We start from the raw sequence: 24522 nt of genomic DNA, 5'->3' as shown, positions 1-24522 counted from the left end.
TAATACTCATAACCACGTCGAAAGCGAAAATTTATAATTGACCTGATGAACACTGATGCAAAATTAACGATGTTGAAACTTTGTGAGATCAAAATAATAGGTCAGAGTTCAACTGGATTTTTTACAGACTCAACTTCCCCCAGATAAATGATGGTGGTATATGTGCATGATAGATGTTAATAGATAGATAGGCCACGTTCCCGGGGTATAATAATCATATGATGGTGGATTGGATGGAGATTAATGAATTTCACAATAGCAAAGTCAACTAGCTTCGGGCTTTCCTCTTTTCAGTTTCACTTGTTATCCTGCTTTTATACAAGCAGCAGCAGCAGCAATTTCACGGATGAGCATCGAAGATCCAGATTTTCCACTCAAATAATGATGGATGAAGCAGCTTATTTGCTGCTCCAGTGTACTTTCTCTTTGTCGGACCATTTCTTTTAGACTTCAAGTCAGTTGGTGGATCATTATCCAGCGACCATGGTTTGCTAAACTTGCCATTATGTCAGCCATGTAACATTTTGAAGACAGGCGGAAAGTATGCTCGTTAGCAAATATAAAGGAGAAAACAGCAGATAGCAAACGATAATACTTGGAAGAAGGCTACATAATATGTAGCAAGGAGCTTATATGTGGCATGCAGTATATTAAATTTATTGAACATGTCAATCTTTTACCAACCATTGTTATTGTTGTTGGAGCTTCTTTTGTTCTGATCTGGCGGAGAAGATGTAGACACTTCACCAGAGCTCTGGAGTCGATCCTGGTGCCCTAGACTATTATTGTTGCTGGAATGAGACGAATGGTGCGACTGATGGTGTAGTGATGCTGAATGGTTGAGATGAGACGAGTGGTTGAGATGGTGACTCAAGTCTCCGATCAGACCCATGTCACTCATTCGATTGGAAGAGGAATTGTGGTTTGACCCACCAGCCACACCCCCACCGACGGACGAGCTCCCTAAATTCATCCCCATTCCCATTCCCACATTGGGCAGAGTTCCGAAACCTAATTATATGGTACACGATTTCAGAATAAGTATATTGGATTATTAGTACTAGATTATCTATAAGTATATATATGTAGGTTATAATAAAGTTTGGAGATGAATTTAATCTAATAATAATTATTACTAAACCAACACATTGAATATTTCAATCAATATTTTATTTTAAAACCAACAACGAATGAGAATACATAAACAAACTGATCTTGGATCAAATAATAATAAAATAAAGCCTTGGGCTGACGGCTAGAATAGAGCAGGATCATGACTCCACAGTTCGATACATTTAAATCGAGTCACAAGTTTATCATCAACGCCAGGGAAGGTGGCGGCAGACTTGTCCTTAATGTAGGCCTTCATCTGTGGAGCAGAAAGTATGATCCATCGACGAGTGACAGGGGCCATATGCTCCAAATATTGGAGAACCACTGATTCCAAGTATTCGGCAAAGGGGTACAGGATATCCAAGCATTCTCGAGGTCGGAGAGTGCCCAGGGCAAGAAGTCTGAGACGAAACCACCATTTGAAAAGTTCGATGATTTGTTCTTTTGACGCTTTTCCCTTAGCAACTGTTTCGATCGGAGTATAGATTCCAAGAAATTTAGCTGTTTCTGGCACCTCTTCCAAGCCATCTTCGACTACATCATTTCTGTAAACAAAGTAGCCAAGGAGTCAAATTAGGTACATATTATGCTCTGAGCAAATAGAATATAGTAATTTGTAATGTAAATATGAATATGTACCGGTAGGAACAGGCCTTAATCAAGGCAAAGATTCCGAGACTAAGAATATTCTTGATAGCTTTCTTGATATCAAGCCAATTAAGTTTTGCAGCGGAAATGGCATTGTCCATTCCGGTATAGCCAACAGCTGTTTTAGCCATTTTGCCTTGGGCATCCTCTTTCTTGACGATGTCAAACAGTGAAATATACAATTTATGATAAACAGCTGAAATAAATAATGATTTAAGTATTACGTGCATTATTAGTTTTACAAAAATACTGATATAAATGAAACAAATTAAAATACCGCAATCTTCACCCTCCTCTATTGTTTTCCACTCCAATTTCCCCGTATCCTTGTTGACCCAGAAGAGCCTTGGGTTGGTGTTGACGATTGTGGTTGCGCGAGAAGGAGCCGTCACTTGACTCTCCAGAGTCGAATCCGACTTTCTCCGTCTTATAAACCAGTCTTGTTGGCATCATAAGTAATACACACAAATTAGTAAATAAATCGAATGCCAATTGATGTCCAGGGCTAATATATAAGTAATTGATTTGGGACTCATCTTAATCTGCGACTCAGCGAGACCAGTTTCTTCCATCAGCTTCTGCCGATCCATGTCCGACACCCATTTTGAAGTCTTGTAGGATTTCTCCAAACACGAAACTCGACTACTGGTGAGGGGAAGTAGAGCTAAATTCCTCTTCTTTCTTGGCTTCATCTTACTGGGTCTCTGTCGTTTGTGGTCGAACCATTTCTGTTGTCGAACAATATTTAATTTTGGGTTATATCATGTTTTTTCAAGAATTAGAGCCCTGGGCTATGAAAACTTACACTTATCTTGACCATGTTGACCAATGGATTGGTGACGCGAATAATGTTAGCGAGTCTTGCTTTTTCATTGATAGCTGGGCATTGGTTTAATGCGAAGGATGCCATCAACAATTTATTTTCTTCTTTTGAAAATATTACCCTTTTCTCCCGTTTCTTCTCCTGATTGGCCACAACATCGTTTCCTCCTTCCATGATTGAAAAATTCTGCTAAAAAACACAATTAAGTATGAAACTAAAGATAATAGTAGCCCTGGGCTTGATGTTATTATATTTTTTATTAATTTTCACAGACTCACATGATTTTTGCGATTTTTGAAATATGTTCCTTACGAACAAATATTTGTGTATGGATGACGTTGGAAACGATTAGATGTATGAAAATACCCATCAAACAAGATATATCTTGTTAGAAGTTTGCGTGAGAGCTGTGCAGTTTTCATACACTGTCTCTTTTCACCCCGCCGGTGTTTCATTCAAATAGTGCGTAGGAGAGAAATAATAAAATCAACACATTTGTTTACATCCACTCCAGTTTTTCTCATATACATAGGTAATTATATTTAGTTAATTATTTATTTCATATTTATTAAGCCCTGGGCTGTAGAATAATTATTTTTACTTTTTTTGCTGACAAATCTATCTCATAGAATGGCTCCATTTTATGCCAAACTTGGTCCTGACCGTCAATGGATTAGGGTAGTGGGACAGTTGTTGCAGAAAAACGAGGTACGACCGCACCTAATTTATCACCAATTTCGAGTAGGAAGGTCGAAGGGTCTTTTGGATCATTATCCCGAACTTGTTATCCTGGTTTGTCATCCTTATTTTAATTATGCACATCGTGGGTTAAAAAGTAACAATTACTTATTTGTTAACAGAAAGATGAATTAATTGCCCAGGGCATAGCGGAGGAAAGGGATCTTGATCCCATAGGCCTCTCTGATCTGAGAGAAAGTGCCCGACAGCGTCGCTCATCAACCGTCCATCTTGATCGCTCTCCTGCAATCCCCTCGACCTCGTCTCCACCACCACTACGACGACTATGTCAATCACGCGATCCTCCCCCTTTCCCAAATTTCACTGATGACCCCACCCTTTATCTACCCATAAATTCAGGGGTTTTGAACAACATGCGGGAAATGTGCCGACGATGTACATGTCAAACATGCATACACCTCAAATCTACTAATACTTTGCCCTAGGCACTTATGATATGTTCATGATTTTTTTTCCAATTAAATTACTATATGGTATAATAATAATCTTTTTGATGCTGCTGAAATATTTTCAAATTTATTTTTCCGAAACCTGCTCCAAAGTAGTTCCTGCTGTCTCTCGCCTCCGCTGTCAACACGGCCTTGGCTTTCTCCACAGATTGCTTCAATGCTTCAAAGGTAGACATGCCACCGCAACCGGAGAGGGTGGGAAGTCGGTAACCCGTCGTCCAGTCGTTTCCGTTGCACTCTTCCGTTTTTATCCCAAATGGGTTCATGGCTGTATAAAATGGATTAAAGAAATGTCAACAACTCTCTCTTTCAACTCAACTTTTGCGGCTGGGCTTCAGGTCAAATCAATTCAATGTCAATATTTTCCTTTGACCAGTCATTCGACGTGTTGGGAGAGAAAGGGAAAGCAACTTTGTGGTGATAGTGGTGGTTGACTTACCGACAGAGGAAGGAGTCGGCCCTGTCATCCCACCACTGCTGGACATCCGTTTGAGGTCTAGCTGATAAGAACAAGATGTGTCGTACATCTGTAAACCATTCCCCGCTGCAACCATAGCACTTGCAGCAGTTGACATTTTCCTTTTCTCAGGCGTAGAAAACAGGTGTCTTACGTTGGGGAATTATGAATTCCCAAATAATCCCCTGAAAATAATTGCATGGGTTAAACATTTTTTATCTAATTAGATTTCTTTACAATTCTCATTTCATCTTAAACCGAATAAAATAGCGTTTATATGTATCAATGCTTTTTATTAGGACTAATTTCCAGTCAAACTACACATGTAGGTAATCAGTAGCAGAAGTTTGTATGCATACTACATATTTGTATGTACCACTGATTATCAACATTTCCAATGTCGCCTTTCTCCTCCAATCTCAAACCGATCTACCTGCCCCAACACCCAGCAACCTCCATTACTTCAATACGGGTTCAACAAACACTAATTTACAGCATGCAACACGAGTCAACCATGTATTTTAGTGTAATAAACTAACCATAAAAATGGAGATGTGACTTATTACGTCTGAATGACAGAGATTCATTGGCGTTTCTAACAAATTTGCTTCTTATCTCTAATCAGCCAGGAATTTTACGATGTTTTCCCGTCTCGCACTTGCATTTCCACGAGAAGTGACCAGACTAGTTTGCAATTTGACATTATTTTATGTTTTCTTACCCAACAAAATATCAAACGAACAAGAAGCTTTTTGGGTGGCGAATAATAATTTAGCAGAAACATAAACTTTCTCATGGTGTAAAACGCACAGCAGTCAAAAGGAACATAATTTTTAGCATCGCTATATAGCCAAATATATGTATATTTCCATCTGCATGTACTTATTCATATGCGGACAGTATATCGATCATAGCATCGAGACGAGTTGTAAAATGAGAGTCAATTTCAATGAGTGTGGGAAAGTCGGAAGATTGAGTGCCAGATTATGAGTAAGTGGAAAAGAGGAAGCGTGAACGTAGAAGAAATGGGAGCGAAGAAATGAACAGGAATCTATAAAAATGAATTGCTTTCTCCCGCATGACTCCCTTGCTTACTTTCCCTCTTCCGACAAGGATATTAAATTCCTTTCCTTTTTCAATTTGACTAAAAAGAAGCAGACATCAGCGCGCCGTTGTTGCTTCATAATGTTGTTGACGTGAACACAAGAAAGAATTCAAATTATATCATCACGATGCAATCATTGATATTAAGCATCTACTTTTCCTGATAGGAAGGCTGCTGCTTCCGTTACATGGGAATTGGTGCTGCGTCCGCGGAAACGACCGTCAGGTTAAGAAACACGCACCACCGCCAAAAACTTGCTTCTTAAAATCTATTGCCAGTTTCCTTCCTTCTTTAATTTTTGACTGATTCATCACCAGAAATAAATGCTGGGCTACGTACGTACGTGCATAAGCATGCCGTTCACCGCCACAAATTAAAATTATAACTTGATACTTATGCACATATGCACCTGTACACAGCATGTAAATTTATGTATGTATGCACATATGTCGAAACAATTCATTCTGAAGAGGACCAATCCTTAAACTTTAATCACAGCCTGTCAAACGGCTCATGCAACCATGCGGGATAATTGAATGAGTTGACCAAAACTGGGAGTGGATGGGAAATCTGGGAGGTAATTGAATATTCTCTCACTCCGGAAACAAACAGGGCAGTTTGCAATAGGTGTGGATGAATCCATGCGAGCAGGCGAGAAGGTGGAAGTCGGTGAAAGGTTAATGAGAATAGAGTTTCCTTTTCTGACGGATGTGATTTAGCGGCTGGTGAATGGCGTTGCCTTGCGTTCGGAAGTTGTAGCGCCTCCAACTGAAGAGGAAGTCTCGGTTTTTGAGGTTAGGAGAAAGTGAGATATTGCAATATTAGACGATTACGGGGAGGATTTGTTTGCCGGACGCTACCAGAACAACAACTTTGTGCCCAATCCACTCTGCAATTTCCCGTCAACTAATAAGGACAATGTCCTCCACTACTAAATATATTAACCTATGTACGTGATAGGAGAGCTGTACTACAATAGTTTTCTGTACGTGTATGCACAATACGTAGGTCCACCTGTTTGGGGGACACGTTGTTCTAATGATGAGGAGGATGATGATGATGAGTCTAATAAGTCCGAATGTGTGAGCAAGTAAGAAGGGCGATAAGAAAGTCGGACGTACCTGTGATGTGTTCGTGCACGGAGTAATTTCGATGTTGATACCGGTACAAGAAGGAACTCTTCTGACTTCCGTCGAGAACAAGTGCTTCCGTTCTTTCCGCTGCCTCTGAATACGTCGCGCTGATTTTCCTCACAGGGTCCCAACACATCACACACACGGCCACCACCACTCAACTCCACCCAGGATCCTCCTCGGCCAATACTTCAGCTCCGATCCTCCGAAATTCCCTGCCCTCCCTTCTTCGCCCCCTGACTCACTCTCGCCGACTCCGACTCTTTCTCTCCTTTTCTGTCTCCCCCAACAGTCTGCATGCCCGAGAAAGTGCATACGCTCCGTACCACCTTCACAACCTACGGGCCCACCGCTCAAATTCACCCAGATCTTCACGTCCAGTTTTCTCATCTTATCTTTTGAATATTATTACACAAGAATTTATAATAATGCCCGACGTGTATGACCATTTTTCACGGACTAAATACTTCATATCGACTTGCATAAGCGCATCAAGGAAAGAAAATTTTTCACTAATTATCACTAAATGTATCCACACGGTATTTGAGCATGTTTAGGTAATTATGCTAATGGAAAAGGCATGCAGACCAGATAATTAAATAACCAGCAATCTTTGCAGGATAGGAATATGAACTGGATAGGACAGATCTACCCTAGGACGTCATGCCTAAAAACTTGTGAGTTTATTTGGGGAGAAAGTGGTGTAGTACACGAGGAAGAATAATTCTCAACATTTTGTTCTTGATTACTTTTGCCAAGGAGAGAAAGAAGAAAGACGACACCGCCCGACAACGGGTTCACGGAAATCGTGCGGAAACTGCAAAACTTTCCCTACTACCTTCCGTCTATCCGATCCAATTAGATTGCTTTAATGCTTTCTCTCCCCATCCTCCGATCCTCTCCCTCTCCCACGTTCCGATGTTCCGACTTGGGAGAGGACAAACTTGGGCGATCTTCATGCTCCTTATCTGCTGTCTTAGATGAGTAAATTAATTACCAACCCAGAAACAGTAGGAAACAACCCGAAAACTTGACTAAACTCTCATCTTCATGCCAAAAGTAAACATCTTATCATCTCTGTTCATTCTGCATAGTTTCTTCTATTCGTTTTGCGCCAGTGCGTGCGTAGTAAGTAGTTCAACGTACATCTTCCACGATATCTTCTCATGAGCTTAGGAACGCAGATAATCTGCATGCTTGATTTTAATTAGTTATTATTTTCAGTACATAGTGTTTGTATCCATTTAGTTTTAATTTCTTAAAAATCTAGTATTTAATAATATATATGTTAATATTGATCTACTAGGATTTAAAACTCGAAAACGCATATGTACACCTTTACCTATTTCATTTCTTCGTATATGCAAGTATGCACGGTACAGATAAATAAAACTATCCACTGTAAGGTTAAAGGAATTAGGATATGCATCAGCTCTTTAAAATTACGTCCGTTCATAAATATAGATCACTTTATGCGCAAGGAACATCATAAATATAATACCATACAATTAGTATTAAATACAACAAAATGGATTTGATCATTACCAAATTATTTAAACAAGATTGCAGTCTTTTCAGACATGAAGGAATAAAAATGGGTTGTACATATCGTCAATTTAGAATTTAAATAATGTCACCACCAAATCTCATTTACAAGACAAGGTTATATTAACCCATCTTATATTTATTAACTGAAATCATCAAAAACATCATTATCATGGATCGTTAAAAATTAGAATTAGAATAGGAACAAAAACTACTGCGACTAGAACTATGCACAACCAAATTGTTTTACGAATGCCTAATTTTACGAATTAGCTCCAGTCCCACTGCGCTCCCAACTCCAAGAGTAAATGGGCTTCATAGAATTGTATGCAAACTGAGCTGAGGACGAGGACAACAATAATTAGGAAGCTACATACGAGTAGAAAGTTGGTTGGAGGAGCGCGAAGGGGAGATGAAAGCACTCTGGGTGCGGATGATTCAATAGAACTCCATTGAAGGCGTTATTCTTCTTCTACGAGGAGAGATAACGACCGACTCCCCGTCGTCTATCTCGCCTTCAATTTTTGAGACAATATTTCATCCTTTTCTCCCCAGCCTAGCACCACCACCAGCTCCACAGCGACTCGTCTTGCTCACTTTCTCCTCCACTTTCCACTCCTCTCCCATCATCATCGTCCACACTCAAACGAGCCGAGCTCACAGAATTGCTTTCATTCCAGAAAAGTCTATAAATCCAAAAGACCTTGCATTGCACGATGACTACGAGGCGTACCAACCAACCAGCCCGCAAGACAACCTTTGCAACTACACTGCTTCGCTTACACCAAAGACACCGTGCAGTGCTTTCTTTAAGCATTTGCTGAATAAGTATATCAGATCCTATAGAAAATTTTCCAAGTACGTGTAAAATGTGTCAATTGTAATCCGACCCATCATACACAAGTACACGCATTGAGCAAGATTTTTTTATATTTCTATATAAATATATGGATATGCGTGTCAAAATATATACGTGCATACGAAGTAAAAAAAAACGTCATCATGCAGTAGTACGTAGGGGCACTTGTGTGTATCGTAAACAGTTTGTGTATTGCATAATGAGAAGGACTGACGGAAATGGGAAAAGTATTTGGAATAAAGTCAGTTAAGTATTCATGTGGATGTGTGCCAAACGTCAAATCCGTTTGCTCAAATGGGAAGAGACTTAAGAGAAATTATGCCAATATCAACGATTCACAGGATCCTCTCAGGATTTCCTCGATTGTGGTTCGAAAGGAAGATGCGGATGAAGCTCAAAATGGAAGAGGAAAATAAGATAAAGGGGCTACTATTTTCCTCCCATCATTTCCTTCCACTTTTCCCATAGACTCGCAAAATCCCTTCAATTCTTCCCTACAATAGGATTTCCATGCTATTTGCGTTTTTCTTGCTTCCATGAATTAAAAGAAAGCAAGAAAGTCCGTATGCTTCATCTTCTTATAAGTTTCTCTCTCAACTTGTTTGTACACATGCATGCACAGCACAGTGAAAAAATGGCGAAATAGAGAACCAAGGAAATTTATCCACATTCAGTGAATTCGTCCACATTATCATTAAAAATCCATCTGTTTTTCACGCAACTTCTTTCCTCTCTCTCTCTCTACGATTTCATACGGATGTAGATCGCACAATGCTTTTCATCTCTTTAAAATCTTCACATCCTGCCTCCACATGCGTGCAATAATGCTGCGCCGGATTCTGATATTCACTAAAGTATAATCATTCAAGTCATCCTTGTTCCGTTGCTAATAAGTTTATCTCCAGATTCATTTAAATGTCACTCCACTCTTGTCTGACACTTTCTTCAAAGCGGAAGGAGATAGTGCTCTACTTTGTGCTATGCTTGCTACTACGAACATAAGTAGATGCCTTCCAGTAAAGAAAGTGGCGAGTCTCCATTTGCCCCGCATCTTTCTTTTTATACTTTTGCTTTGTTAAAAAATTCATCTGGTTGTCTGCGTGTTGCATAAATTATGGAAATTATTCTACAGCACAACATTAGGCCCTCTTACTCCACTACGCTTCAAAATACACATCCCTAGATAACTTATTACCTGATCTAGAAGTAAAGTTGCTGGAGTGACGCAAAGATTAATGACATCACTGGCGACTGAAAGAGTAACAGATTCAGGACATTTCTCATTTTATGCCATGCGAGTAACATCCTATAACGTTCTATATACATAGATTTACCTCCTTAGTACGTGGCTCTAATGTGTACTCGCTGAATCCAAATAATGGGAAAGAGCATCTCCTCCTGCCTGCTTGACGTGATCACTGGCTTTCATGAATTTGATGAAGGCACGACAGAGTCACTCGTGTGCAGAGACATTTCCGTTCTTTCTTCTCGAGGCCTTTCTCTCATATTTTGTCTGTCATTTATACACCCTTCCCCCGCCTCATTTCATCCCTTTAAGGATGCGAAGAAGCAGAGGATGCAGATACAAAACCTCTTAATGGTTGCCTCCTCCTTGTTGATGGATGTACAGATTTCTATGTGTGTACTTACTCCATTTATTTAATTATTACTTCAGGTCAGTAACAAGACCATAATTATACATACGTACATTACGTATGTATAATTTTAATTTTTACCTGAAACGTGACCAATTTTATTAACCTAATAACCATACGGTCATCAGGAACTACCGTCGCTGCTCCAAAATAGGTCACGCGTAACGAGCCATCATCAATAATGACGGGGCAGCTGGAAATAACTCATCTTTATTTTGTAGAAATGTTATGTCATGCTCATCAAAACGAATTTTCAACCAGTGTGACGCGGTCCATATCGAAAGGGAATTGTGAAAGTAATTAACGCGAGGAACGACACGTGCCGTTGCTTTTATCTTGTTGACTTTGAGTATCCTTGCCATTAAAATGTATATGCGGACACAGTCAAAAGTGTGTCAGACCCTACCTTCCACATAAAAAGGACGCACACAGCAAATGGCATTCGCATTGTGCAAGAAGGGAGGAACAAGTGAAAATACAAATAAATCCATTTTTGGTAAAAACCAACATTTCTTTTTTTAAAATAAAATTGGAAGCATCGTTTTTGTTGGTTAATTCAATTTATTTCATAAATTTAACATTTCATTTAAAACGTTATACATTCACACTGCAGATACACCAATAAAGTTGTTTGTTATTATATGTATGTATTTATGGCTATAAGCGTAAATTAATTAATCAGTTTACAATTAAAAAATTCTTGAGATTTCCACGACCGATATTCATTTGGTCAATGAACAAGTAGCGTGGTCTACCTATCGAATATTGACTAGAGTTTTCACTCCGCTGTGCGCACATATCTCATACATTTAGTAATCAAGAATCGTCTTCAGCTAGTTTTTTTTGCTCGACTTGAATCCTAATTAATGAATGTATGTAATTATTTAGCACAATCAGCAAACCTAACAGTAATAGCACCTCATTAAACATTACCAAACAGCTAATTTTATTGTAAGTACAGAATGATAAATATTTGGCAATACATAATAAATTGCAGTACAAGTACTCGTCGTCAAACATATACACATGCACAAGGAAGAAAGAAGTGGATAAGTTTTGTATGCTAAAACTGCTACGAGACTAGAATTATTTGGATCATGATGAGGAGGAGAAAATCAGAAAAAGTGATTTTATGATGGAGACGTAATCTATTTGAGACATGGAAGAGAAAAGCCTGCATATTAGACATTATTAGATAAACATACTGCAGAAGTTGGAGATAGGTTTCACTTTCAGGTGATCAACTCAATGATGCTGAATAAGAATAACACGGGAGAAAAGTTTACAAATCAATACTTACTTCGTTTAATATCGCATTTCAGCACTCAATTGCAATTGATTAGGTTATTATACAATCTGTGTGGTTACAATTAGAATAAAGCCGCCTAATTGTTGAACTGACGTTTGCACAGTAACAGACAGAAGTTGGCTTTGCTTTTGGACAGCCGCGATCTATAGATGCACACAATTTCACTCGACAGCTTCAGATTTTGGATTTTATGTATGTGTTTTTTGGATATATGTATGAACCGAATTGAATGGGTATCGATTAAATGCGAGAGAAAGTGTGAGTTGGATGCTATAAATTCATAAATGCATTGTAATGAAATTATATTATGTTGGTGTTAATAACGGGCAGAAGGTCAATCTCTCTCCCTCCTAGTAGTTCTCCGACGACTGTGTCTCGGTCTTCACCATGTAGACTTGGCCTCCGCCAACTTGTTGTTGAGTGGAAACGTTAGAGGTGACCTACAATAATAAAAAAAATTGATATTAAGTTTATAGGAAGCTTTGTACATGCATCCCGAACCAGTAGTTACATAAGTCGTTGCCAAACCATTTTATTATTTTGTACTCAATTTTCAGCATTCGACCTTATTTTTATAATGAAGTGCATGGGATGTCTGTTTTAGTAAGTACAATTGTACTGTGATGCAACTATTTTTAAAATCTGCGTCGTGTGTTTGAAAAAAACTTTTAATTTCGCTATATATTTTCTTGATGCGTGTCAACCTAAATACCCAAGTGTAAAATTTCTATTTTGAAAATTTGGTAGAAAATCTCACCCACAGACGCATGGAAAAAGGTGGTAATATGTTAGCCTTGGTTCGGGGTAATTAATAACACAATGAATGCATTGTAACCAAGAAGGAAAAACAAACTTACAAAGGACCTATGTTTGGCCCTGATGATCCCCAAATTGCTTTCGGCACAGTCGGCACGTTCTTCAGCGGCTTCCAACTCTCCTGGATGACAAATAATGCAAAGATTTATAAAAACTTTCTCAACATGTAATGCTTAAAGTCTTGAGTTTACTCACTCTGGAATCGTCGAACACGGGTCGATGCTGTTGCGGACATGCTTTCCTACAGTTTTAACAATTTAGATAGCGATATAGATATGTATATATATATCTACACGATGTAGATATTATGTTCATATATATTATGTATGTTGTTTTGTTGATTCCGGCTGAAAAAAAGCTTACTTACTTGTTCCTGCAGTTGTCGCTTGTATAAATTAGCCTTGTGACCAACTTTGTCTAGTGCCTCTTGCAATAATGCGATCTGTTGATTTTGTTCTTCAACTGAAAAATAAGGTTTAATTATTAGTTCATAAGGTATAAACGGTATGAAATGAAAAAGCTTTTTAATTTTTTGTTAAATGTACTTACTTGAAATCATGATTTCCTTAATGTTCCTCTCCTTCTTTCTCAAAATCTTAATGGTCTCCTGGTGGCGTCGCTTTTCCTCGTCCAATTCGAGTTCCATATCTCGTAACTAATGTAAAGTGAAAGTTTAAATTTAAAACTGAACCTGCACTTTGGAGCATTCAAATATATTGATAAACATAATTTAAAATCATTCCTTGACTTACCCTGGCTTCTAGCTTTGAAATGATTCGTTTTCCATTGACAAGAGCATTAGCTTCAACCTCTTCGAGACGAACGCTGATATTTTTTACTTCAATTTCTAGAGATTTCTTAATGCTTTCGATCTTAACAATTCGTTCTTGTTCTTCATTATTATTCGCGAGAAAAACATGAAAAGGAAAACAAATGCATTGCGTTAGTAATCTTGAAAAATGACATCGTGTGAAAAGAATTGTCTTGTTAAATTTAAATACATATCCACAAGTCTAATAAATAATGTTTGAATTGTGTACAATTTGCATTTCTTACTCACAGCGAGTTTAATATATGGGAGATCAAAATAGTTTCTTCGAATGAATTTTTAGATAATGGTCAAAATACTAATTTGATTACAATAGAAATGAATTTATGAAGTGATATTTTCTTGGGGAAGAAAGTACTTTTTTGGGGGTTTAGTTTACACCTTAATCATTACTAAGCATATTAATATTGCATATTAATTTTCATAAAACTTGTTTTACCTTCGTGGAGGATGTCGATTGTTCGCGTTAATTCTACTTGTACCTTCTGGTATCGCTCGTCAGACATCTGGAAATTTATGAAAATTACATATATAAAAGCAGATTCATGGATGACCAGAATCATGTACACAATAATTACAAAAGTTCGCACATACCTTAAGTTCCTTGGACACTTCATCGTAGTCTGAGCTGATGATGGACAACTCTTGTTCCAGTTTTGTTCTGTGAGCTGCCAAATTGATATTTATGGTGGATAATTCGTTCACTCGGCTTGCAGCTTCTTCAAGTGATGTTTCAATGCTTCGCTTGGCTCTCATAACCTAGAAAAATTAAGATGTTTTTAAGCTTGCTATTAACGTTTTAATAAAAATATTTCCAGAATTATTTGGAACACCGTACAGTTTCAAGGCTGGTTCGAACTTCATCCAATTCTCCTTGAAGGGCAGTAGCTGTTAAACAAAGGAAAAAGGAATTTTTAAAGGCTGTATAATTCTTGTTTATGCAGTAAAAAAGTTCACACGTCCTTTTGCTCAAAATCAATGTAATTGTGTGTTCTTCTTGAAAACCTTACCTCGGCGTTGTGCAGCACCATATTGGTCCAACGCCACTTGCAATTGTCGTTGCACATCTTCGTAGTGGGCTTGTAATTCCTAAAAAAAACACGTGTATCAAGTACAAAGGCAATAAATACGGAGTTATTTTCGCTTGCATGCAATTATTGATGGCATGTCTAGACTCTAGAGTAAGTATTACCGTGATTTGGATAGAGTATTTCTTGATGGTCTTTTGCAACTCAATGTTATTTTTGTTCGAGACATCCAATGACATTTCCAACTCGGTAATCTGCATCTGCAATTTCTTCTTAATTCGGGTAACCTCGGTCTTCAACTTGGTCTCGGCCTTCACAAAGCAAAATTTATTATTTTATTATGTAACAAAGATTAACTTCTAGACAAAAATGTTTGCATTATGCAAATCTTATAAATGGCTGATATAGCTCTGTAAAAATCCATGCGAATTAAATAACAGTAATTTAGTTTTACCTCGATAAGACGAGCACTCATTTGTTCAATCTCAATAGTCATCTGCTTGCTACATAGAATAGATAATAAAAAAAAGTTCAATTTAGACTAGAAGACCCACAGACCTTTAAATCACAGTGGAGTTACATGGTCTTGCATGATAATTATACTATGGCATAAAAAGTGCACTAATACACACATCAGGCTTACCACAAGCCCTTCCAATATTCTGCATCTTCACTTTGCATATTAATACCCTTATTTCTATCTAATATCCCAACCCTTGGTGGAGGTCGAGATGGTAAAAAGTGCACAGTTTTTCTCGTCCCTCTAAATCTCGACATGCCAGTCTTGAAATCATCATTCTCGTCATTATTGCAAACACTTTCATTCATTTTGATGTTATTATGAAATCTTCCAAAGTCAGAAAAAGAAGAATTTTTTCTAGAGAACGAGGAGGAGGTCTCAATCTTCCCAACGGGATCTTTGTGCATTATATTGTTATACTTGTCAGAGATAGCTTTCATCCTGTCTTGGGTTGTTTTATTACATGTTACAGCTGCAATGGATTTAGATTTAGAAAGTGGAGAAAACCCATTTTGATTGCGTTCAGAGTTTTCGGTATGATAAGTTGTTTTATTTTGCGAATCGCCAAATTTAATCGAAGTGGACCCTGAATTTGTCGAGGTTGCTGCCAACTTCCGGTTCAAGGATTTGTCAAGTGGCTCATCCACAGTCTTAGTACGAGTCTTGGTCACGGAAAAAGTTTTTGAACAGTCAGAAACATTGGGGGAAAAGTGAGCCAAAACTGAGGAGGACGACATCGAATTACTCACACCTAATTTCACCCTAGACATTCCTCCATCAGCACCCAAAGTGCTTTTTTCTATTGCTCTGGACGAGGAAAATGACAGATCTGGATTACCAGCAGACGAAGACGCGAAACTATTACCACCACTACGTCGTAGGAGTTGTTGTTGTTGCTGTAATACTTTTCTTCCCCTTTCTCTCCCTTCGGATGCTTCGATCATGTCTTTCAACTTGGAAGATTTATTTTCTTCCTCGAGGGACCGATGAGCTTCTCTTTGAACTCTTTGTACAAGTGCAGGACTCAAAATGGACCGGCTACTATTTGCATGCTCCTCTTTGCATATTTTCTTATTTGGAGTATTTCTCAGCCTAAGTGGCTCAAGTAGACATCTTTCATCGACGTAGGGCAAATGGGGCAGTTCTTTACGGTCGAAGGGAAAGTCAGCAGTCAATTTTTTATCCATATAGTCTAACATGGGCTGGTAAAAGCTAAAAGCAAAGTCAAAATTGTCCTCGTAAGTTCTCCTTGGAGTTCTGAGTGGTTTTCTAGACTCTGATGATTGAGTTTCCGCTAGCAATCCGCGTTGCTCTGCCAAAATAGCCATGGCTGATGGGGCTGACCTGAGTTTTATAGAGTTGGATGCACACATTTTTTCAAATCAGTACAAATATTATTGGTCAGATTTGAGGGTAAAGATTTTTTACTTGTTCCACTCACTCACACTTTTTCTAAAAACTACATTTTCTAAAACTTCGCAAATCTGTGAAACTCGGTTTTACACAAAACTACAAAATTAAAGAGTTGTCTCAAACTTCATGGTGATCAAAGACAACTGACTGAATTGGCCTAGAGTCTGCCAATTTGGCTAGAAAATCAGACCTTGTTTATTGCACCACCACATGTGCAAATTTTAAAATATTCTGATGAATGATATGTTAAAAGTGGAGCAGTAAAGTGAATCCCATACAAACAAAAGATGGGCTAAAATAGACTTTCACTTGACAGGCAACATGTTACAAATTGGTCCACCCACTCTGCAATCCATCTCTATACCCTCACAACCAACCACATTCAAAGGTATCACCTTAGTACAAACAAATTGCAGACGTGAGCCTTATTGCCCTCTTGGCTCATTCATTTCATGGTTAATATAGAAAAACAACATGTAACTTTACATCAAACATATTTGAAACGAAACGTGGGAATTCTGCCAAAAATTCATTGTAAATTGGATAAAAGATGGTATTAGCTAATAGAGTGGGGCATAATATGTACACACACAAATGAACACACTGCTAGATTCACTTGAGATTCGAATATACAACAGACATGATTTTGGGACGTTATGAACCACTGATTAGGTCCACTTCATTCAATACATGTTTACAAGAAGCAGGAGAGTAACAGGAGGAACTTGCCCGAAGCAGGATGCAGAACAGTAGAAGTCAACTATGCAAGATGTTGATGTACAATAATTCTGTTCAATAGGCTGATTGAGTAGTAACACAGCAGTGACAGGTCTAACGAAATATCGGCGTCAGTCAGGGTGCAATGTGTCTCAAAATATCTCAAGTAACCTTGTGTTTCACATATAAATATACAAACATATTATGCAATTGTATGTGATCGTAGCCTCGCTGCTCAAACTTTGCTCCTCGTCCGTCTCTCACTACGAACATCACCCACGCCGCAGTGCGAGAAAGCAAGGAATACAAACTTTCTCCACACGTAAAAGTATAGAAATGCAAGCAATTCTTCCACAGTTTAAAAAGATGACCAAGAAAAAAGGACTACTCACCGGATAGATTCCACTTCTTCTTCCTTTTCTTGCAGACGACGCTCCATTTCGTGACGATATTGGTTCATCTCTGCAGCAAGGCGCTGAGACCGTTGTTCTTCAGCTTTGCGTGCCTATCAATTAAAAACACCTGTGTAGTTATATAGCTATTACATGTATTCATTAAATTATGAATATTTGAGAGCTATGAATATAAATAAATCATTGTTCATGATAATTTCATTTGCCCATTAAAGAGCATGCTAGATCCGAGAACAAAATGTAATCATGCTACAATTCACATCTAAATATTACGAAAAAATTATGACGTTTTACTTACAGCTTCAGCTTCCTTGTAAGCAGCAGCAAGTTCTTCACGCTCATTCTCAATTCGTCGGTAGTCAAGTTCCAACTCATGATAGCGTCGGTTAACCTCCGTAAGAGCATTCTTGGTTTCGGACAAGTCGTCTAAAATCATTATAAAATAATACTGCAATAACAGTTTGAGTAGTGCTAGGATGTTTATTTGAATACCTTGCAATTTCTTGTTTTCTCGGGACAAGTATTCCTTCTGTTCTCGGGTTTTGTCGAGCTCATGGGTAAGCTGTTGGATTTGAAGTTGTTTGGTACGATTATCTCGTTGAGCTGCTTCATAGAGACCGTTCAATTCATCCAGCTTGGATTTCAGGTCGGCATTCAATCTTTCAAGTTGGTCACATCGCTTCTGGAGTTCCCTGGCTGTTCCGTTGGCCTGCAATTTAGAAGCTCGATTAGAAATATTTACTCTAACGATAAAGACAACATCTGGATTTTCTTCGTCTGCCATTTCTGACGGACGGTACATACATATCATTTGGGCATAAGGAGTCTACATTAACCTGCCTGTCAAACAGTTCAGCTCAGCGAGAACGTGTTAATCATTTACATTGTTATTAGTGAGTAATAAATAACTAGGTTATCTTTTAAGACCTACTTTCTCAAGGTCGATAATTAGCACTTCAATTTCACTTTGCAGGCGTGACTTTTGCTTTTCCAAACCAAGGCATCTGGCCATAAGAGCCTCCACTTGTTCTTCTTGTTCAGAAATACGGATTTGGAACTTGCGCCTATAGATAGTCAAATAAATTAAATCACATTGTTCTTGTCGGTAATATAGGAATACACATTTGTAGGAACTTTGCTGACAAAGATACGCGTATAAATTAATACCAAATTACCTGATTTCCTCAATCTCTTCTTGACGAGCATGACACTCTGACTCATATTTCGATTTCCACAAGGAAACGTCAGCACTGGCCTTTGAAAATTGTCTCTCAATTTCAAGTCGTGATTCTGACTCTTCCTCCAGCATGACACGGACGGATTCCAATTCCATCTCGACCGAGTGAAGCTGGCTTTCCAAAGTGGATCGGCGTCTATCCTCCTCTTCAAGGCGTCGTCGAGAGTCATCCAATTGGCTCAAAATCTGAGACTTGAGGTAAGTGATGTTCTATTTTTTCCCAATGAAAAGTAAAAATTAATCTTTTTGCCTGGTGAAAGTGATTAAAGTGATTGTCATTGATTTACCAACCTCGATTGACACCTTAAGTTCTTGGACTTCCTTCGTAAGTTGGATGTTTTCCTGAAAATAGTTATTAATTTAAACAGTGTGAATAAAATAAATTTACAAATGACGAGTTCAGAATCTGGATATTACGGTGGAGATCCTTTGCTTGACAGAAGTGATGTCCACAACGGTCCTGTTCAATTCTTCAATCTTGATGGACAACTCTTGAACATGGATTTCCAGACGCTCACATTGTTTCAAGCTGGTCAACTGTGCAGAAATATTGGACTTTGTATGTTGAAAAATCTTTTATTATTAGATAAGAACATACCTTCTCCTTGTTGATGGACTCAATTTGAGACATGAGCTCGAAAACTTCTTGTTGGAATTTGGTCTTCTCCTTCTCCGATCTGTGGAGATGACAAATTTTATTACACGAGTCCAATATTATGTGCAAAAAAGCAGGCATTTCTTCAAGCCCTTGATGCAATGAATCGGGAATTCTCATACTGCTCAATACGATTTCCATTACATGGAATCCTTTTTTAAGGACTTTCAAGAGGAGAGAACGTTGTAATCATGCTTCCCGATTTATCATCATTGCATATCAAAATTTCGTCCGTTCCGCATCGTCAGTCACGCATTATCATTTCCATGCGTCCACTTATTTCAGCGAAACTCGATACAAAATATGACGTATTATTTGGCATCATGCATTCGAAAAATGCAAGGCCGAATGCGACCTAAATTTAAAATTACTTGGTTCATGCTCTTAAACATGACATATTTCGACCCTGGTGCTATTGGTGGTGGTGAATTTTTTGCGCACACTCATTATGCAGCGTATGTTTTCCACTTAATCAATTCATCAAGCCATAAGATCATATCTGAATACAAATCTTGTGCAAAATTCTTATTGCATTAGTAATATAATCCATTCATTTAGTTAGTCTGGCACTTTTCTCTCCTCAACTAAAAATCAAGCAGGAATGTGCTCTTGAGCATGGGCTAAAAATAAGTCACGAACGGGTAACCCCATGTAAATATTCAGGAGACACATTGCTATAAAGCGTTTGCCTCTAAAATAGATCGGATGAATTCCAGGCTTTTTGTTGTATGTATGTATTTGTTTCTGATGTCGTCTATATCGTCATATGCACACAAGCATGTATTTACATATCTGTGTTCTTCTGAGACTGCAGCTCTGTTATCTTTCGTGCATATTTCCACATAAACTAGGCAGTCTCAGATCATTATTCTCCCCTCGCAATAGTTATTCAGCAACCATCCATACTCATCTTGCTTTACATATCTGCATATTGCAACTTTAACTATTACCACTTATCAGTTTCCTCTTACTCCAAACGGAACCTATTATCAAGACATGCGTATGAATGACGATATCATTGTTTGCATATTTTGCAGTAATAGGTTCCTTTCATTCAAGAATTTTGTGCATATTGTCGTGCTAATACATAAATACATACATCTTTGGATTTGATCCACATTTTTGCCTTATTTATCAACTGTCAAATTGCACATTTTAAAACTCCGAAAAGCTTATTTTAATTTCTCACTTTTTAGCTGTCTAGTTGAATAGCATAATTAGCAAACTTGCAAAACTTTGGATTTGTATAAAGGTGTAAAACATATTGCGGTACTAATTGGACGATGCGGTGGACAGCAAATTAAAGTAGAATAAAATAACACCTACTTCTGCCTTGATTTTGCCATTTGATCCAATTGATCTTGATAGTCGGCAATTGCTTCTTGATGTTTCTTTCTAAGAATCATTGCAGTTTCCTCAGACTCCATGTGGACATCTTCGAGGAGTCGTCGTAGTTTGGCCAGTTCCGCATCACGTTTCTGGTTGATCTGGAACTATTAAGCCAAGAACCCCATAAACTTGTATGCCATAAGTACGCTTCTTGCGCATATTTTACATACATGTCCATGGGATCATACAGTTCATATCTAGGAAATAGCTACCCACCTGTCCCTCAACACCGCATTCTGCTTCCTCAAGACGCTCCTGAAGTTGAATCACCTGCACGCTCAAGTCGGATCGCTCGCGTTCAATCTGTAATCGCCAAATTGGTTTATTTATATTTTAAACTCAAACCCCAGCCAGCAAAGCTTAAATGCTGTCGCCATCCATAATCTCGTTTTGTAAATGGTGTGCATACGTATTTCCTCTCATGCCTAACCAGTTCACCTGCTGTTTTAAAATGCACACGGCCATAAATACGCTTAAGTATTCTACACTGTTCCTACCGAAATAACTCATACGGCGAAACTTTAAAAAGTTGTTTGCGTTGGCTGTTTCAGGATTGGCTGTGCAATAAACTGGCACAAAAAAAGATGTCGCATATAACATTACTGCATGAAATAATTAAAAATTTATGAACCAACGAATATATAGAATCTTATCAGTAGCAATAACTATGCACCCATGCTAATCGGGCCAACAACGGGTAAAAATATGAAGGTGGTCGAATATCGAAGGAAGTTGGCACTCTTTCAAAGTTAGAAAATCTCTCCAGCACAATTTTTTTGCGGATAACTGTGACTTCAGCACTTCTTGACGTTAGACATGTTCAAGTCGGCTGGCGTCACTTAATATTCAATGTCATCCGTATATACATCCTCACTCGTGTGTCAATCTACCTTGGATAGTAAAAAATGGAACAAAATAACCTCGCCATTAATTGTTTAATTTTAATTTGCATCTCATAGTTTTCAGTTCTGAAGCAAAATGACTATTAGAACACAGTAATATCTTATCATGCTTCAAAATTTGATCCCGGAATTGCAATGCGTGGTTTATTGGCTGTAAGAGTCATAACCTCCTTCTATTAGAAACCGTCTAGAGTTTCTATGCAGGGATATTTATGTGTGTATTTATGTGTGTACATGGGAAAGGTTGTCGACGCCCAATTATTTTCTACTCGGTCAACTGCCTCCATCGTATTCGTAAACATTCGAAATTTATACATGTCTAAATATTTGATCCGCTTTATCGTACTTATCCAAGTGTTTTATCTACACATAGCTCATTCCATGCAAGAGACAGATTTCAGCAGTGTTTCCTGTATATAAATGGAACCAAAGTGTGGGCATAATATACAAAATCAGCCAAGAGTTGCATTATGTAAATATAAGCACATATACAACACTCATCACATCTTGATGATTGCAACATTTATTTTCTCACACATTTCATGATTAGCTTAAATTTGTTTTACAAGAACTTACCCGTTGGCGAATCTCGCGTTCAGATTCCAAATCCTCCTGCACAAGTCTGATTTTGTCCTAAAAATGGAAATGACATCAAATTAAATTGTCCCTGTTCGACAACAAACTTATAGGTCGTAATTTTTAACGGGCTGGAGCCAACTTGATGACTAACAAAAAATTCAAGGATGAGACGAAACAAATATAGTTTTCTCATATTTCGCCCCCTCAACAACATCCATAAGGTGTTCCCTACAAAAACTTGTCTAGCGAAATAAATTACGGAGATTTAACAATTTATAGTCCATCAATTTTAAGCATTTCATAAAAATACGGTATCTACAAATTCGTATGATTAAACATTACATTTAAGGCTGAAGTTTTAGAACTGTACAGAACGAGATGTATGTACGTGATCCCTGGGTAAAATCTAGTCTAGTCGTTACTAGATTTCTCCCATGTCCTCATTCCTTCTTTCTAACAAAATCTTGGCTTTAGTTCAAACTCTTTCCAACGGATGAGTGTTACACTCTCATTTTTCGTGCTGGTAATTTTTACAATTTCACCATAATAATGTCAATTTTTGTAATTGGGTCAAAGGGACACTATACTTTTTCGTCATCCAATAAACTCGTCAATTTAGTCTTAGAATATATTGAAGTAAACTTATTTTGGAAAAGTAGGGGCAAATAAATTTATTCTCTTAGTCTACCTCAAGCCGACGAAGGGAGCTGAGGTCCTGACTGTATTCGATGGTCACATCTCCATGTCCTCCTCCCGTACTCGAATACGTGTACGTCTTTGACGTGGTGGTCTTTGCCATTCCAGCCATTTTTCGCTCCTTAGGAATTTACACTTTCACTAAAGCAGACACAAAATAATCGGATGTTAACAAAATGACGCCAACCAACAATTCACTTTTTTATAACGACGAAGCAATTAAAAATCCCCGTTTTCAAAAATCATAAATTTGTATAAAAACAATAAAGATATGTAATTTGACAAATAATGAAATAAATAGATCGTGGATGGAAATTTGTGTATTAAGTAGCACAAGAAATGCAAATCTCTGAGAGGAGGTTGGAATCCCTTTCGACCGACAAGTGCAACTAGGGGAATATATGCAGTTTTCAGAGGACAAAGAGATTGTGGTGCGTGGGGGGATGATGTGTATATATGTACCTTAGGAGGAACACACAGAGAGAGAGAGATAACAACAACACTGCCCGGAAACCACTGATGATGTCGTTGCCTTGTTGCAAGGAATTGATCAGCACTCCTTCTCGAAGATGATAAAGACACGGCGACGATAAATTCGTGTGTAGATCCGCACCGAGAAAGAAAATTCGGTCGATGATGAGACCATGGAATTAACCTCCTCCTCTTACTTTCATAGTTAGCAAGTTAGTTTACATGCTCATTCAACATGGGGCAGACGAGAGGATGAGTGGTACAGCAAGAATGTCTATACGTCAGGCGTCGTTTTTAGAAAATAACAACAGGAGGGCAATATGGGAGGATTCCCCGTCACACACACAGGATCGTGTTGCTCGGAGGAAAAGTGCTCGAGCTTTTTGCACCATGCGAAATAGCGATGGAGCGTGGAATTGTATCTGTGCATATGTACGTACATAAGAAAAAAATCTCGTTTTTTCCGAGCACATCAAGTCGGCTTGTGGGGGTTGCGATACGTTTTTGCATGGTAATCAACGGCATTGCTTATTATCTGTACCAGCTTTTTGGAGCATTACAACTCTGCCGAACCGAATTACTATACCGGGGAACTTGTAGGGATGAGCTACGACTTGTGCAGTGGAGGTTTCGATTTTCTTTTACTTTTCTCTACCCGAGGTTCATACATACTTCTTACCATTCTCCGTCTGCTGTTGCCCGCATTGACAGAGATCTCAAAAGATAAACTGGTTTTTTTCCCTGCAACCTATTCTTGGATATCCACACAGTTTACAATCTCATAAGAGATGACTTCACTTTTGGCCAATCTCCCATCCCAACATTAGAGCAAGTCCATTTATAGACACGACGTCTACCTCATCATCTCATGAGTGCGCCTAGTCAGAATTGGGACCATTTGTTTTTCATCGTCTCCTTCTTCTCTCGGTCGCTAGCTCGCTTCCTCCCACTCATTGGTATCAACGTTTAGCTTTAAATTGCATTATGATATGCACACAGGTT

At 38.3% G+C, this 24522-nt stretch overlaps 4 protein-coding genes and 1 long non-coding RNA gene across 6 annotated transcripts in view; 1 reads left to right on the top strand and 4 right to left on the bottom strand.

The window, feature by feature from the left end:
• The window catches only part of LOC110841914 (DNA-binding protein D-ETS-3), a 35186-nt gene extending 28593 nt beyond the window's left edge, over window positions 1-6593 (bottom strand). The window contains exons 1-4 of the mRNA XM_035859700.1: window positions 6476-6593; window positions 4232-4434; window positions 3875-4060; window positions 685-1011 (exon numbers count right to left, since the gene is read on the bottom strand). Coding sequence (XP_035715593.1) covers window positions 685-1011; window positions 3875-4060; window positions 4232-4367 — 649 coding nt within the window. The 5' untranslated portion in view covers window positions 4368-4434; window positions 6476-6593. The remainder of the gene's footprint in view (window positions 1-684; window positions 1012-3874; window positions 4061-4231; window positions 4435-6475) is intronic.
• LOC118439011 lies at window positions 1149-2988 on the bottom strand. 2 transcript variants are annotated; one of them, XM_035860215.1, is made up of 6 exons: window positions 2863-2988; window positions 2567-2773; window positions 2298-2489; window positions 2039-2201; window positions 1753-1957; window positions 1149-1658 (listed from the first exon to the last, which is right to left on the bottom strand). In XM_035860215.1, the coding sequence occupies exons 2-6, from the start codon at window positions 2756-2758 to the stop codon at window positions 1256-1258; spliced, it is 1155 nt and encodes a 384-aa protein (XP_035716108.1). In that variant the 5' UTR covers window positions 2759-2773; window positions 2863-2988; the 3' UTR covers window positions 1149-1255. The 2 variants fall into 2 exon arrangements, with proteins under 2 accessions (XP_035716108.1, XP_035716468.1); XM_035860575.1 differs by lacking the exon at window positions 2863-2988 and having other exon boundaries at window positions 2567-2850.
• Window positions 3038-3848, top strand: LOC110846868. The gene is made up of 3 exons (XR_002547604.2): window positions 3038-3116; window positions 3214-3376; window positions 3445-3848. It is a non-coding gene; the product is annotated as an uncharacterized LOC110846868 (long non-coding RNA).
• Window positions 6594-11502: 4909 nt separating the features above from the next.
• On the bottom strand, window positions 11503-23670 carry LOC110842854 (paramyosin, long form). The gene is made up of 25 exons (XM_022088731.2): window positions 23512-23670; window positions 23042-23190; window positions 22351-22407; window positions 21089-21175; window positions 20810-20976; window positions 19427-19505; window positions 19246-19365; window positions 19120-19170; window positions 18767-19038; window positions 18523-18655; window positions 18084-18300; window positions 17890-18017; window positions 17571-17683; window positions 14983-15031; window positions 14693-14839; window positions 14511-14589; window positions 14339-14388; window positions 14095-14259; window positions 13940-14006; window positions 13424-13563; window positions 13221-13326; window positions 13039-13133; window positions 12867-12912; window positions 12713-12792; window positions 11503-12295 (listed from the first exon to the last, which is right to left on the bottom strand). The coding sequence occupies exons 2-25, from the start codon at window positions 23159-23161 to the stop codon at window positions 12206-12208; spliced, it is 2658 nt and encodes an 885-aa protein (XP_021944423.1). The 5' UTR covers window positions 23162-23190; window positions 23512-23670; the 3' UTR covers window positions 11503-12205.
• On the bottom strand, window positions 15038-17564 carry LOC118434961. Its single transcript, XM_035849790.1, has one exon. It carries the CDS (start codon window positions 16419-16421, stop codon window positions 15168-15170), a length of 1254 nt encoding a protein of 417 aa, XP_035705683.1. The 5' UTR covers window positions 16422-17564; the 3' UTR covers window positions 15038-15167.
• Window positions 23671-24522: the final 852 nt, after the last annotated feature.

Source organism: Folsomia candida, unplaced genomic scaffold (assembly GCF_002217175.1).
Source record: "Folsomia candida strain VU population unplaced genomic scaffold, ASM221717v1 Fcan01_Sc001, whole genome shotgun sequence".
Classification (NCBI taxonomy): Eukaryota; Metazoa; Arthropoda; class Collembola; order Entomobryomorpha; family Isotomidae; genus Folsomia; species Folsomia candida.
This window is presented reverse-complemented; position numbering and strand designations above follow the sequence as displayed.